The sequence below is a fragment of the Sorex araneus genome, chromosome 1 (assembly GCF_027595985.1).
Source record: "Sorex araneus isolate mSorAra2 chromosome 1, mSorAra2.pri, whole genome shotgun sequence".
NCBI lineage: Eukaryota > Metazoa > Chordata > Mammalia > Eulipotyphla > Soricidae > Sorex > Sorex araneus.
In genome coordinates, this window is record NC_073302.1 from 103,390,014 (window position 1) to 103,405,324 (window position 15,311).

General features: G+C 41.4%; 1 protein-coding gene across 8 annotated transcripts in view; it reads right to left on the minus strand.

The window, feature by feature from the left end:
- Positions 1-15,311, minus strand: part of CTNND2 (catenin delta 2) — a 902,659-nt gene that overhangs the window by 385,933 nt on the left and 501,415 nt on the right. For all 8 annotated transcript variants that reach the window (XM_055141787.1, XM_055141773.1, XM_055141779.1 and 5 more), the window contains 2 exons: positions 7,947-7,981; positions 7,483-7,599 (listed from right to left, as the gene is read on the minus strand). In XM_055141787.1, the coding sequence (XP_054997762.1) occupies positions 7,483-7,599; positions 7,947-7,981 (152 nt within the window). The remainder of the gene's footprint in view (positions 1-7,482; positions 7,600-7,946; positions 7,982-15,311) is intronic.

The window sequence follows — 15,311 nt, forward strand, 5'->3', positions numbered from 1 at the left end:
AAGACTGGCTGAGACATGTTCGTCCTTGTCATTAAGCTGGCATCTGCAAGGGGGCCTGAGTTAAATAAGGCACTTGGTTAGATGCAGCTTGGTCAAGCTGTGCACGAGGTGAGAAGCTAACGGCCTCCAGCTCTGTCTGTACCTTCTTTCCTTCCAGTAAAGCAGCAAGCAGCAATGCTCCAAGTGCCTCAGAGACACGTATCTGTTAGCAATGAAATTACACAGCGGGCAGTCACAAAGCAGCAGCGACTTGGCGAAGGTTAGGTGCATGATTTACATATTGTTGAGGACAGCACTTTTCAGAAAGAGCCAAGAGTCGGGAAACACTGACAAGCGATGGCACCAGAAAGTCAGACGTGTTTCTACTATTCTTGGGTGTTAGTCTCCCACTCTGTTATTTTATATTCCACAGATGAGTGCGATCTTTCTATGTCTGTCCCTCTCTTTCTGACTCATTTCACTTAGCATGATACTTTCCATGTTGATCCACTTATATGCACAGTTCATGACTTCATCTTTTCTAACAGCTGCATAGTATTCCATTGTGTAAATGTACCAAAGTTTCTTTAACCAGTCATCTGTCCTCAGGCACTCGGGTTTTTTCCAGATTCTGACTATTGTAAACAGTGCTGCGATGAACATACAAGTGCAGATGTCATTTCAACTATACTTTTTTTGCCTCTCCAGGATATATTCCCAGTGGTATTGCTGGGTCAAATGGGAGCTCAATTTCTAATTTTTTGAGAAGCGACCATATTGTTTTCCAAATGGGCCGAACCAGTTGGCATTCCCACCAGCAGTGTAAAAGGGTCCCTCTCTCCCCACATCCTCTCCAACAGTGGTTGCTTTTGTTCTTTTGGATGTGTGCCAGTCTCTGTGGTGTGAGATGGTATCTCGTGGTTGTTTTGATTTGCATCTCCCTGATGATTAGTGATGTAGAGCACTTTTTTATGTGCCTTTTGGACATTTGTATCTCTTCCTGGGGAAAGTTTCTGTTCATTTCTTTGCCCCGTTTTCTGCTGGGGTTGGATGTTTTCTTCTTTTAGAGTTCAACCAGTGCCTTATGTACCTTTGATATCAACCCCTTATCAGATGGGTATTGGGTGAATATCCTTTCCCATTCTGTAGACTGTCTTTGTATTCTGGCCACTGTATCTTTTGCAGTGCAGAAGCTTTTTAGTTTAATGTAGTCCCATTTGTTTATCTCTGTTTCCACTTGGTCGATCAGTTGCGTGTCATTTTTGAAGATACCTTTAGCTTCAATATCATGGAAGGTTTTGCCGACCTTGTCCCAGGAGGTTGGCTCCATGGCTTGGAAGCCAGCCTCACATGCTGGGGGAAAAGGCAGCTCAGATAGAGAAGGAAACACCAAGTAATGTGTGGTTGAAGGACTCATTCGGGATGGGAGATGCGGGCTGAAAGTAGACTATAGATTGAACACGATGGCCACTGAATACCTCTATTGCAAACCACAACACCCCAAAGGAGAGAGAGAACAAAAGGGAATGCCCTGCCACAGAGGCGGGGTGGGGTGGGAGGAAAGAAGGAAAGAGTGGGGGGTGGGAGGGACACTGGGATCACTGGTGGTGGAGAATGGGCACTGGTGGAGAGATGGGGACTCGAGCATTGTATTACTGAAACACAAGCACAAAAATATGTAAATCTATAACTGTACCCTCACGGTGATTCACTAATAAAAATAATAAAAATTAAAAATTAAAAAAATAATAAAGAAACTAAAACAAAACCAAAAAAAATTAAAAAAAAGAAAACTCTAGGTCATAAGAGCATGGCCCGTGGAAGGGAAACTGTGGAATGAACATCATCTGACTTAATGAGGGGCAGAGCTAGGCCAGCTGCCAGCCACCATCGTGACAACCTCGAAATTAAAATCTGCACGTGAAAGAAAATAAGAAGAGAGTCAGACCTGGAACGGTTCCTGCAGGCCTGGAGGCCAAGGAAAGGAAAGGTTTGCCACAGTTCAGACGAGGAAGGGAAATAATGGTAGTTCCTCCACACCAGGCACAACGTGCTAAAGGGTCATTTTCCAGTTTCATACCCGTTCATGTTGGTTTCAGTGATGGATTTTATTTTGGGGGCCACACCTGTCAGGCTGGTTTTAGATAGAGTTGAGGGTGGCTTTTGAGGTAAGACTCGGAGGCAGTCTGGCAGCTCTAGTTTAGCTTTGGCCAGTTCGTATCATGGTGGATGGAGCAATCACAAAACAAGGCACCGGCTGACTTAAGAGGCACGTGTGCGACTGACAGGGGACGGGCAGAGACATTCCCTAATTCTTGGCTGTGTTTCTGCACCGAGGGCAGATAGCAGGTGCATTTTCAGCCACTTAACCAGGACACGGTGCTGTTCGCTCTGGGCCCCCAGGGGCCTCTGCCCATGTGACTAATGTATTATGGGGCCCCACAGGCCTTGGTCAAGACTGGGTGTGGCCCGTGGAGGCAGGGCAGTGCCAGCAGAGGGAGGCTAGGAGACTCGGTCCCCTGCTCCTGCCAAGCCTTCTGATGCTGGCAGAGCTGATCCCTTGGCTGTCCTCTCAAGCCTGACTACTGACAGGGGCCCCATCTGTGGAGGGCCTTGTGTCCCCTCACCAGTTCCTCTGTAAACAGCTTCTCCACGGAAGGTTCTTCAGCTCAGCTCTTTGGAGCAGAATCAACTTCCCATCTGAATCTCGAGGCAAATACAAACAGCAAGTCAGGGTCCTTGTTTGATTCTGTGAGCCTCACCACAGTGACGATTAGTCACCACAGACATCCCCAAAGGAGGGTTATCTACTCACTGTTGCAATTTCATTTCCTAATTTTACTGGAGCGATAGCACAGCCGTTGGGCCTTCGCCTTGCACGCGGCCGACCCAGGTTCGATTTCTCTGCCCCTCTCGGGTAGCCCGGCAAGCTACTGAGAGTATCCTGCCCTCACGGCAGAGCCTGGCAAGCTCTCCGTGGCACATTCGATATGCCCAAAACAGTAACAACAAGTCTCACAATGGAGATGTTACTGGTGCCCGCTGGAGCAAATCGATGAGCAACGGGGTGACAGTGACACAGTGATATCAGTCTCTCCTGCCCCTGAAGAGGTTGTTTTCTCTTTTCTTTTCTTTTCTTTTCTTTTCTTTTCTTTTCTTTTCTTTTCTTTTCTTTTCTTTTCTTTTCTTTTCTTTTCTTTTCTTTTCTTTTCTTTTCTCTTCTTTTCTTTTTAATGAATGGGGTACACAGACTTACAAATTTTCATGCTTACATTTCAGTCATACAATGGATCAAATACCCATCCCTCCACCAGTGCCCGTTCTCCACCACCAATGTTCCCACTATCCCTTCCGTTTCCCCATCCACCCCGCCCTCCCATCCATCCATCTCCGTGACAGGCACATTTCCTTTACTGTCTCTCTCTTTTGGGGTGTCGTGCTCTGCAATGCAAGTATTGAATGGCAATCATGTTCAGTCTATAGTCTACTTTCGGCACACATCTCCCATCCTGAGCGGGCCCTCTAAACACCCTTTACGTGGTGATCCCTTCTCTATCTGAGCTGTCTTTTCCTCCAGCATGAGGCCAGCTTCCAAGCCATGGAGCAAACCTCCTGGTACTTATCTCTACTCTCCTTGGGTGTCTCTCATTCTGTTATTTTATATTCCACAGATGAATGAAGTCTTTCTATGTCTATCCCTCTTTCTGACTCATTTCACTTAACATGATACTTTCCATGTTGATCTGCTTATATGCAAATTTCATGACTTCATCTTTTCTAACAGCTGCATAATATTCCATTGTGTAGATGTACAAAAGTTTCTTTAACCAGTCATCTGTTCTTGGGCACTCAGGTTTTCTTCCAGATTCTCCCTATTGTAAACAGTGCTGCAATGAACATACAAATGCAGATGTCATTTCTACTATACTTTTTTGCATCTCCGAGATAGGGTTAAGTGTTTTTTCAGAGCATCACCTTCATACTTCATTGTGGTTCAGATCCCTCATGCAGAACTTTTGGCGGCACATTGGCACGGGCTTTGTGTTGTATTTCTTTACCCATCTTTAAACAAGGAAATGAGCACAGAAACAGAATGCTCAACAAAGATTCTAGGCGATGATTCAGTTAAGAATATGATAATACTGAGTAACTAATATTTCCAGAAACTAGCAGTTCTCAAAGATATTTAAAAACTCTTTTAGTGTCTAACTTTAGAGTAAAGGGAATGCATCTTTTTGCATATTATTTTTTAACATACCTTGTTGGGAAAAAAAAAGGAAACATTAAATCTCCTTTCTATTTTTCTGATAAGTGTCTTAGCTAAGAAAGCTCAGGACTACCATTTGACTGAACCCTTTTTCAAAGTCTATGTGAGTGAATATTTTCTATTTATTTCTCTCACCATATTTTTTGTGTCACCTCTATATTGTCCTTATTATTTCCATCTTTCAAGTCTCTCTTTTATTTGGCTCTTTTTAAGGTTTAAGTAAATTAATAAATAGCTTTTCATTTAAAAACCTTAGCAAGAGATTTCTCTGAGTGCGATTTTTCTATACCCTTAAATTCTCATTATAAAACATTCTATTTTATTTGCTTAAGTAGTATGTAAATTTCTTTGTTTCCATTGTTATTCAGTATATTTGAAAGTAGGTTTATTTTAATATGATTATATTTTTGCTTATCATTTTAGTGTTAACATTAATTTAGTTTTATTTCAATTTTAATATTCAGTAGATCTGAAAGTATTTCTTATTTTAATATGATGTTTTGTCTTACCATTCTATTTCAATTTTAATTGTTTTGTATTTCATCAAAGAATATGTTCTTTCTATAGTTCCTTAATTTGTTGAATTGTCTTTATACCAGCTGATCAATTTTTATAATTTTTTTCAGAAAGTTTTTAGTATCAATCCATGAATAAGCTTTTAAATTTTTTTCAATAAGCTGATGTGTGCACTATGTTTTCTGGGTTACTGCTTCTTTCTCTTCTAGATGAAATTTTGTACAATTCTGAGAAATGTGCTTTGAAATACCCACAACGCTAGTTTTCATCAGATTTTTCTTTCTAAAAACATTTAATTTTAAAAAATATTCTTCTATTTTTAAAATAGGGGCCATAGGAAATGTGACTTTGGCTGAGACAGGCAGATTAGGGACTAAACTCAGGGTCTCTTGCACGTGCCTGGCACACTCTAAACCATTTTCCCCACCATTTTATTTGGAGAATTTATGTTCATTCGATTTCATGTGTTCATTCAGTTTCAATTCGAGTTTACTGAATCCATGAAGATATTTTCATTACGTAATTCCTCTTTGGCGCTGAGTGCTTCTGCATTAAATTCCACTTTGTCTCACATTATTCTTTCCAATTTCATTCTTACTGCCCGTTGACTTTGCTCTCACTGCTTTGTCAACTTCTTGGATGTGTGTCCTTATTACTGATCAGCAAGCCTCATAGATGCCCCATCACTACCCATCTATTTCAACTTTAAACTTCCATTCTTATTCTTTCCCAGAAGAAACAACCATATTTATAGTTAAAACTTGGGTTATAGTTTTTCCTAGGAAATCTATTGTCAAGTTTTTTTTAAATGAAGAGCTATTTATTAGTCTATTAAACCTTAAAAAGAGCCAAGTAAACCAACGAGACTTGGAAGATGGAAATAATAAGAACAATGTAGAAGTGACACAAACAAATATCATTTTCACTTGTTTGTCGACTACTTCATTCTTCCTATGTTTTCTGTGCATTCCATGTACAAGAAGATATCTCTTCTTTTAAGTTCATAATCAACTATACCTAATATTACATGAAAAATAAAGCATTCACTACCTCTACACCCAGGATGCACTAATCTAACTCTGTTTTACTTACTGTCTAGTAAGGTGAGTGCATTAGATAGCAACTATAATTCAAAATAATCCTAACTACAATGACCTCCAATAAGAGAAATATTCTTGTCTTTGAGAGAGAAAGTAACACTTCTAAATTTCAGAGAGCAGGGAAAATAGAAATAATCTCTCTTAGGTTAAGAATTTTACGGAGCCATTGGATGGGTTATTCAGGATATTCATGGTATCATCTAAGAGAAATGGTACTATAAAGATTATGAAAAACATGCGCTAATACTAAATAAAATTTCATGATGAGAATGTGATCTCATTCTTGAATCTTCCTTTAATTTGGCAATACTTATTTATTTATTAATTTATTTTTTTTTTTGCTTTTTGGGTCACACTTGGCATGCACAGAGGTTACTCCTGGCTCTGCACTCAGTAAGTACCCCTGGCGGTGCTCAAGGGACCATATGGGATGCTGGGAATCGAACCCGGGTAGGCTGCATGCAAGGCAAATGCCCTACCCACTGTGTTATCACTCCAGCCCCACATTTAGCAATATTCAATGAGCATTCAAGGAAATATTATTTTTTAAAAGTTAAGGCACAAAAAAAGTTCCATTGATCTATCACATGGGAATTATCAGGGTATGATATGTTTCAATGATTTAATTTTTAGCTTTTAATAGGATTTTAATAAAATAAGTGAAGAGAACTTTTATGATTCATGAAAATGAGGTCTGTTACACCTCATAGCACTTTTATTTCTCAGCCTGAACTCTCAGGTTGAAAAACAAAGTTAAACAAAAAAAAAGTTTGGAAGTTCTAAATATTCTATGAGAATTAATATCAAAGTACAAGATGGCTAAATATGGAAATATAAGGTGTTCCTGAATGATACTACAGCATGGTAGTAAAGAGTACTGCCTCGACCGGGTTTGCCTTGTTATATCATGCCTGTGCTGCAATATTTCCTACCAACTAAGACCAGCACTAGAAAGCCTGACAGCTACAACTCCCGGTAGTGCTGGGTCCAGAATGTCCCCAGGGTTCCCGCGAGCTGTGTTGGGGATCCACAGGGTACTAGGCTCTAACTCAGAGCTTCACTCATACTAGACTTGCTCCCACTTGAGGTAACTCCCTCATCAGTTCATGTTAAGGCTGACAGTGTTCGTTAAAGAAATACAGGATGAGATCATACAATGGCTGGTACACATGTCCAAAAGAATGTTGGAGAAGCAGCAAGGATTACCAAGAGCTGGTGAGCAATCAGAGGCCAATAACTGACAAGAGACAGAATGCTGAATACCGACGTTGGTTTAGAGTCTCATTTGAGTTGGGGGTCCCATCAAGAGGATATAAAGAGAACGGTGTGAGTGGGATACAGCAATGATACACACATGTTCTAACGCTGGTTCTTCCAACCCTTGAACCGGTGGCTCAGCAATCAATTACATCAGAAAGACAATGACGCCATCCTTGCTCTGGTTTTTGAGCCACACTCTGCAGTAATTGGGGGCTACCCGGGACATGCTCAGAAGACCACGTGGTGACAGGGATTGAACTGGGTTTGTGGATGCCAACCGTGGGCTCCAGCCATGAGCTCGCCCCCAGGCCCAAGCTTCTCCTGTCTTTGAATTTCAAGGAGAGCAGCGCTGTGACTTACTTTCGCTTGTTGAATAGTCCTGCGGGTCCAGTATTCCTGACTCCTGGAGTGATCGAATACAGGAGTCCACCAGCTCCAGCCCCGTGGTCAGTTCATCCTCGATATCTTTTTGACCATCTGCAATACAAATCGTGAAACTGACCAACAGGCATCTAATCAGGCTCATACAAAGGCTTAAGGCTATTCTCTAAAATCAGAAGTCTACTCACCAAAGAATTTCTACAAAATTTTCCTATCGTGATCCTAGGTCAGCCTGTACTGAAGGCCAAGCCAGCCCACTCCACGCATCCAGGAGGAACATAAAGTTATCAGGGGGCGGGAGGAAATGGAACTCCTGCGATTCATGAGCAGCCATGGCTTCATTTAACGTCATGGGCCCGTTGGTCTCCCGTCTAAATCTCATTCTAAAGTTCACAGGACAGACTGATAGAGATACGAGAAGGAAAGAAACTGCGGAATCTTACCTTGTGATTGCCAGTGAAATTGTTCCTCTGCCGAACTGTAAAAGAGAAATAAAGAGGCATGAAGCACTGTTTAGAAACGAAAGGACCCTAATGTACGACACAAAGGCACACGAAGGCAGAAAAGGGGGCCCGGGATACGTGAATCAGTTTTTGACTGGCAAAAGGAATCGCACGTAGACACAATCCTAACTAACTCATTTGACATCTATCTCTTTAGATCCACAGATATGGGCATGTTATTAATGGACTATGTTCAGTTTTTTTTTTTTTTAGAAGAACAGCTCCTTTGTTATTATGCCTTTATTATGCCTATTCCCTACAGGAGTTTCTCCGCCCTTGCAGTTCTACTCAATTTTAGTCATTATGAGAATACAGTACAGGCTCTGTCTGTAGACTCGTAGGGAGTGTAACAAAGCAAGCTTTCTTTCTTTTTGCCATTAAAAAAAGATAAAATACATCTATACCTTCCTATAGACACAGCATATGAACAGTCATTTTGATTAGTAGAGTTTACAACTAAGCAGACTTAAAATGATAATATTTCACCATCAGTGAAATATTAGTTTACAAATACATTTAATAAAATGACTCAGGTAGAAAAAATGCCATTTGTATGCCTTGTGTGCCAGATATATTTGCATATTACATCTAAGAAGGTCATATATATTTATTTTGAATAATTTATTAAACACCAACATAATTTTAGTAATACTATAATTATTAAACTATAATTATAAGTATATTTGAATAATTCATTTTGAAAAAAGTAATAATTAATGTATGCATTCAAGATAGATGAAAAATTTCTAAATGTGAACCACTCTTTTATTATAAACATAACCCTTCCTAACATGCCCCTCTTCTAGGTGTTAGTGATTGGTGAAAACTGTAGATGCCAATTGCTGGCAGGCTTCACTCTGAGAAAGATTTTCCCCCTCATTTTAGGAGATCTCTTGATCAAGCAGCTTCTATGAATAGCTCATCAGTTGCACAACAGCAAGTGGATTTTAGACCTTTAATCTGTACCTGCGAGATGGCTTGTGAATACATTTACAGGGGCAAAGGGAATTCTGGCATCAATCAGTATTCAAAAAAAGCCCAGATTGATCTAAACGAGGCTAAGACAAGTCCCCAAAGATATGTGTGATTTTTATAGGATGTCTTTCCTCTTAGTCGATCCATCTTATTAAACTAGAGCTAAATGATGATTGCTAGAGACTGAATTAATATCGATAGCGTCACAAATTTAGTCAACTCCCTTGCATCAAAAAGATGTAGTGTCATATATGGTAGATAACATGGAGCTTAGCACTTAAAATAGAAACAGAATTCTCAAACCAACAGATTCCAGATTGCATGTATGTTCTCTTAGGGGAATGTAACATAGGGGTTGCAACATGATTTCATATTGTTGAAAGGTATCAACCATCGCCCTCCCCCAAAAGACAGGTCCATGTGAAATAGGCAGCAAACACAAATGCTTATTTATTAAAAAAAAGGGTTTTGAGAAATAATTAAGTCAAAGATCTTCAGATAAGACAAACAGAACCCAGTGGCATGTCCGCACAAGGGGCAGGAGAGGAAGAGACAGAGAAAATGGGAAGATGAAGGCAGAGACCAGTTATGGGTCTACAAACCAGTGAATGCCTGGAGCCCTCCTCACTGGAGGAGGGAGGAAGGTCCTCCCTTGGAACCCCACAGGGAGCACAGCACTCCTGACAGTTGATTTTGAACTTCAAGCCAAACTGTGAGCAAATGAGTTTCTTCCTTTTTAAGCAACTCAGTCATGGCAATGCGTTATGGCCTCCCCAGGAAAATGATACCCAAATTTCCTGACACAGCAAAACTGTTCTCATGTTCTACTCCCCAGGACTTGCTATGCCCTTGGAGCTATTACATCTCTTCACTGTGAAGTCCAGCCCAGATACCAGGGTTTTACTTATTCACCAATGCCTCTTGGCAGATGGGGGCTATCTGGCGTGCTGATGTGAAATCTCTTACCCACACAGCAAGGGGACTTAGTAGGGGTTTGGAGGAACCTGTCCCACTCCAAAGCACACACTCCTAACACGGAATCCAAAGTTGTGGAGGGAATCTCTAAAGTTACTCCCTACCGGGTGGAGTAAGAGCAAGCAGGCCGACAGACAGACATCGCTCCAGAGTGTCATCGGAACCCAGCTCTCCGCTCCTCTCAGGCACCATGACCATCACAGCGCTGGCAGGAGCACGTGGGCGTGGTGTCATAGAGAGCCTCTGTGCAGAGTGACAAGTGCCACCTCCAGCCCCAACCACTGAAGGGCAGGCATGAACTTAAGCCCTTGCCTTCCTGAATGCTAAGTCCCGGTGGGTCCCTGAGGATCTCCTGGCAGGGGTTTCTGCCATACAGAGAGACGGAAACATGAGCCTGCAAGGCTCACGCTGAAGGTGCTTCTGTCAGTGTCGCCTTGAGGACCACACCCGTGGGCCATTATCTGAGGAGCAAAGGCGTTTCTTGTTTCTCGCTCTTGCCTCTCCCCAGCTGAGGGCTAGAAGAAAGCGTCTTGGGTCCCTGGACCAAAAGGAAGGTGGTGCTGCAGGTTCTAGCATCCTCAAAGATTTCCCAGCCTCTGCACGGCCAGAGGTTCAATGTGGTGGGCTGTAGGATAACATAGCCTCAGTAGTTTAGGTTTATTGGGTTACTCCCGTTACAGTGCTCCTATCCCTCTTTGTTTATTTGTAGCTTCTTTCTTAGTGTTCTGTTGACTTGTAAATAATGTTTTTCTCTTCTCCTTGAGTCCTTTGCATAGTTTATTCAGAGCAAGTCCTTTTTGTATGGACACAGGAAGACTTAACAAATGTTATGCTTTTGTAACCTGGGAGTCATTTGACTCTACATGATATTTTCCTCCAGGGCATCTGTTCTCTTGACCTAAGCCTCAGCTGCCCTTACTTCCTAGCACCCCCAAAGCACGGTCCCGACGTGGGACAAGAAGGACCCAGGGCAAGCAGTGAGTTGTGTGCTACCCTGGCATCGAGATGGGCCTGGCCAAAGTGCCTAATGCTTAACTATAAGTTAAGAGCTTGATCATGGACAAATGCTGTCAAGATCCAAACAGTGATACTAGATTTGGACCCTGCTAGGGTGAGGAATGATTAATCTGGCCTGAGTGCTGTGGTCTGAGCCTGTGGCAAGATGTTGCCAGGAGAGCTGCCTTGCAAGCCTCAATGTATCCCTTGCTATGTCCATACAAAAATAACTAATATTAAGATGTTAATAAGTTCCTGGACTAAGGAAAAGAAAAGAACCTTAAGAGTGAGGAAGGGCTTTGGAGTGCCCTGCCCTCAGGAAGGGCTTTCTTATGTTGATTTTGCGACCTGGCTGGTTGTAGCCTAGAGGGCAAGGTGGGAGAGACAAGGAGGAGGAGGGAGAGAAGCCAGGGAGAGGCAGCAGTTGAGCAGTAGATCCAGAGAGAGGCCGGAGCTGGGAGTGCGGGAGATGAGAAAGATTGAAGATTGAATAAACGGTAACTAATCAGCAACCAGCTTGGTCCTTGTTCTTCCCTCGCCTGTCCTTGACCACTGGCCGTCCCGATCCAGTCCACACACTGCGGTTCCAGAGCACCAAACGCGGGTGGTGAGACAGAGCCGCCTGGAGAGCCCGCGAGTGCACTCGCCCCTCGGCGAGCTTTAGTTTTTTACAGTGGGCTGCCCGGTATGATGTCATGTACATAACTTTGGAGCGATTTCTTCCAAACATGCTTCAACTTTATATGATGTGACAGAAACCAGAGACACAACTCCTGACTAAAACATCGTGTTGGGCAGTGAATATCAAAGAGGATATCTTTGAGAGGTTGTCTCAAAGCAGAGGTGACAAGGCTGTTAATACTTAAGTGGTTTCTGAACTCCATTAGCGCAGTGAAACGCACTGAGAGCATGAACGATCATGGAAAAGAGGAATCCCAGGAGAAGCCGGCTTTGGATTTTACCTCCTTTAAGCATACACTTTACTCACATGGATTCTATACAATTACCTATTTTACGCACTTAATTTTTTATCTTCAAATTGTCTTAAGATGAATCTTTTTTTTAAAAAGGTAAACATACTATTTCCTTATTCAATAAATTTGATTATATCTGTATGCTAGATACTTTTATTTTAGTTGCTTAGGAATGACTTGTATTGGTATTTCTTCCAATTATATGTAAATATATAAAATCTACTTTAATATAAAAACCATTTTTGAAGCTGTTATAACTTCAGTGCATGCTCAATTTCAGGAAATAAAGTTCACTTTCACTACCGAATGCTATTTCTGGAAGTAGAAATGAACTATAAAAAATAAAATGTAAAAATTAGATGTTACTGAGATCTGTCCATATGTACTTATACAGAATTATGTATAAGTTCCAGAGCCTGATACATGTAAGAAAATATTTGTAAGAGGCATTAATAACACTAGCCTTTAAGTGTATGCATGAATATGTTCATTAAGCAACAATACTGGGGAAGATTTTAAAGTGATGCATTAAAAGCAGCAATACTAACTGCTGATATCAAATAGAATTCTCACCTAACATCAGATAATGACCTGAATTTATTTTAATTCTCCACGACAAAAGTTTTGAGAGAGATGCTACTTCTACATTTGACAGATAATAAAAGAAGTCAAAAGATGATAGAAAACTTGCTGGATTTCCACAGAATCCAGTATGAATTATGATTCTATTCACACATATGGTTTAGTGGGCTGAAAATTAAACCTCCATGCAATAAAGTCAAACACCATACACAGAAGTGGAAACCACGCCGTGTAGTGGGAGAAGATATTTGCGCTGCAAATAAAATAAAGGGTTTATTTCCAGAACATATTCCTAAATCTTCAAATCAGTAAGAGATGAAGGAATGAAAGGCCACCAAATGGATGTATTATAATATCTCACAGAAAAACGCGATAACGTGTGGGCACTGTACGGAAGAGATGATCAACTCTTCTCAGGATATGAATTAGACACAAGGCAGCTTTCCAGTGGACAGGCTGTGAAGCAAGGAGAAAGTAGATACAAGAGCCAGGAAGATTGCTCTATAGCTGGAAGTCCGCCTCATGGGGGGTTGGGGGAGGAGGAGAAGGCATCTGGGATAGAGAAGGGATCACTAAGAAAATGATGGTTGGAGGAATTGTTCGGGATGGGAGATGTGGGCTGAAAGTAGATAAAGGACAAAACATGAGAACTGCTCAATATCTGTATTGCAAACCATAATGCCCCAAAGTAGAGAGAGAGTATGGGGGGAATATTGTCTGCCATGGAGGCAGGGGGAGGGTGGGAAAGATGGGGTGCACTGTGGATATGGTGGTGGGGAATGTGCACTAGTGGGGGGATGGGTATTTGATCATTGTGTGATTGTCACCCAAACATGAGAGCTTGTAACTATATCTCACGGTGATTCAATAAAATAATAAAAAAAAAAAGAAATTAAGGTGCTGGCTGATGAGGAGATGGAGAAAGAATAACTCTTACCTGGTTCACCAGAGAATAAATTAATGAAATATGGGGGGAGCCATGAAACAGTGCCAGGTAGTGTTGTATGTGCAAATACCCAATTACTTAGTGATTTGATTCACCTCCAGGGAAACTCATGGCCCAGTACCCAGGAAATACGTACAAGCCTTTTCAAGATTGTGCCTTAGTAGCAGAACCAGGCGATTAACTGAACTGATGAGCAATGGGGGACAGACATAACAGCACAGTGCCTTACGAACGTGGCACACACGTCCACACAATACTACTTTACAATTAAATATGCAGAGTATATGTTCATCAACATGGGTAACTGTCAAAACACAATTTGTTTAAAAAAACAAACTGCATGATATTTTCTATGATTCTAATTGTATAAATTATTAAAAAATGGCCAAATAATATTACATAGAAGTATATATTATATATATGCCTATGTCTATTGGTCTATCATTCTATCCATGTATCTAATTTATTTTACCTGTCTCAATCTGCATGTCTATCTAGCATCTATCATCCATCATCTCATCATCTAGCAATTGATTTGTTGGCTACAAACACATAGGTTAAAATACATAGAAAGAAAGAGAGAGAGATAAAGAGATAGATAGATAGATAGATAGATAGATAGATAGATAGATAGATAGATAGATAGAGAGAAAGAGAAAGAGAGAGAGAGAAGAAAGGTGCCTTCCATGGAGGTGGGCAGGGTGTGGGGTGATGGGAGGGAAACTGGGGACACTGGTGCTGGGAAATGTACACGGTAGAGGGATGGGTGTTGGAGCACTGTATGGAGACCTCTCTCTAGGGCTGGCAGGACTGCACAGGAGCTACAGCACTCACTTTCAATGCTGCCAACCTCACTTATACCGTTGGCACTGCATTTGGTCCCTGGAACACTGCCAGGGGTGATCCCTGAGCTCAGAGTCAGGGGCAGCTCGAGTGGTACCCACGCCCATCCACTCCAAAAAGGAATTTCACTTTCACAAAAATGCAGACAAAATGATAATTTAGGGAAACATTTATTTATTTAATTTATGGTTTTTCAGTTGAATCACTGTGAGATACTGTTACGAAGCTTTCATGATTGTGTTTCAGTCATACAATGATCGAATACCCACCCCTGACCAGTGCACATTTTCTACCACCAATGTCCCCAGTATCCCTCCCACAACCCCCACCCCATCCCTGCCTCTGTGGCAGGCACCTTCCTTCTTACTCTCTCTCTCTGCTTTTGGGCATCGTGGTTTACAATACAGATATGAAGAAGCCATCATGTTTGGTCCTTTGTCTACTTTCAGCACACATCTCCCATCCTGAGCAATCCCTCCAACCATTACTGACTTGGTGGTCCCTTCTCCATACTAACTGCCTTCTCCCCGAGTGCATGAAGCAGGCTTCCACACCATGGAGCAATCCTCCTGGCCCTTGTCTCTACTGTTCTTGTGCGTTAGTCTCATATTATGCTATTGTATATTTAGGGAAACATTTATGGTGGCTATATTTGGAAACATGTTTGGTTAATTTTTAGGAAAGTGATTCATTGCAGTGTAATACTTCAGCATGGCTAGAATCACTATAGTTGAATTTCGTATGACATAAAATAATTTAAAACACATAAAAGTACAAAGAACAGAAGAAAATAATAGTTTGGAGATATAATTACTTTTTTTCTTAATTTTTCATGTGAGCTAAAGAATAGTATCTCTTTGCTCCAATTTTGGTATTATTTGGACATTCCAAGTAAGCAATCAATACTTTTCCATTATAAGGGCCTGCCTCGGGGGCAGGGGGAGGGGCGTACAGTGGAGAGGGATTTAGTTTACCCCAAGAAATAACTTATGAGTTTGAGAAATGAGTTTCAAC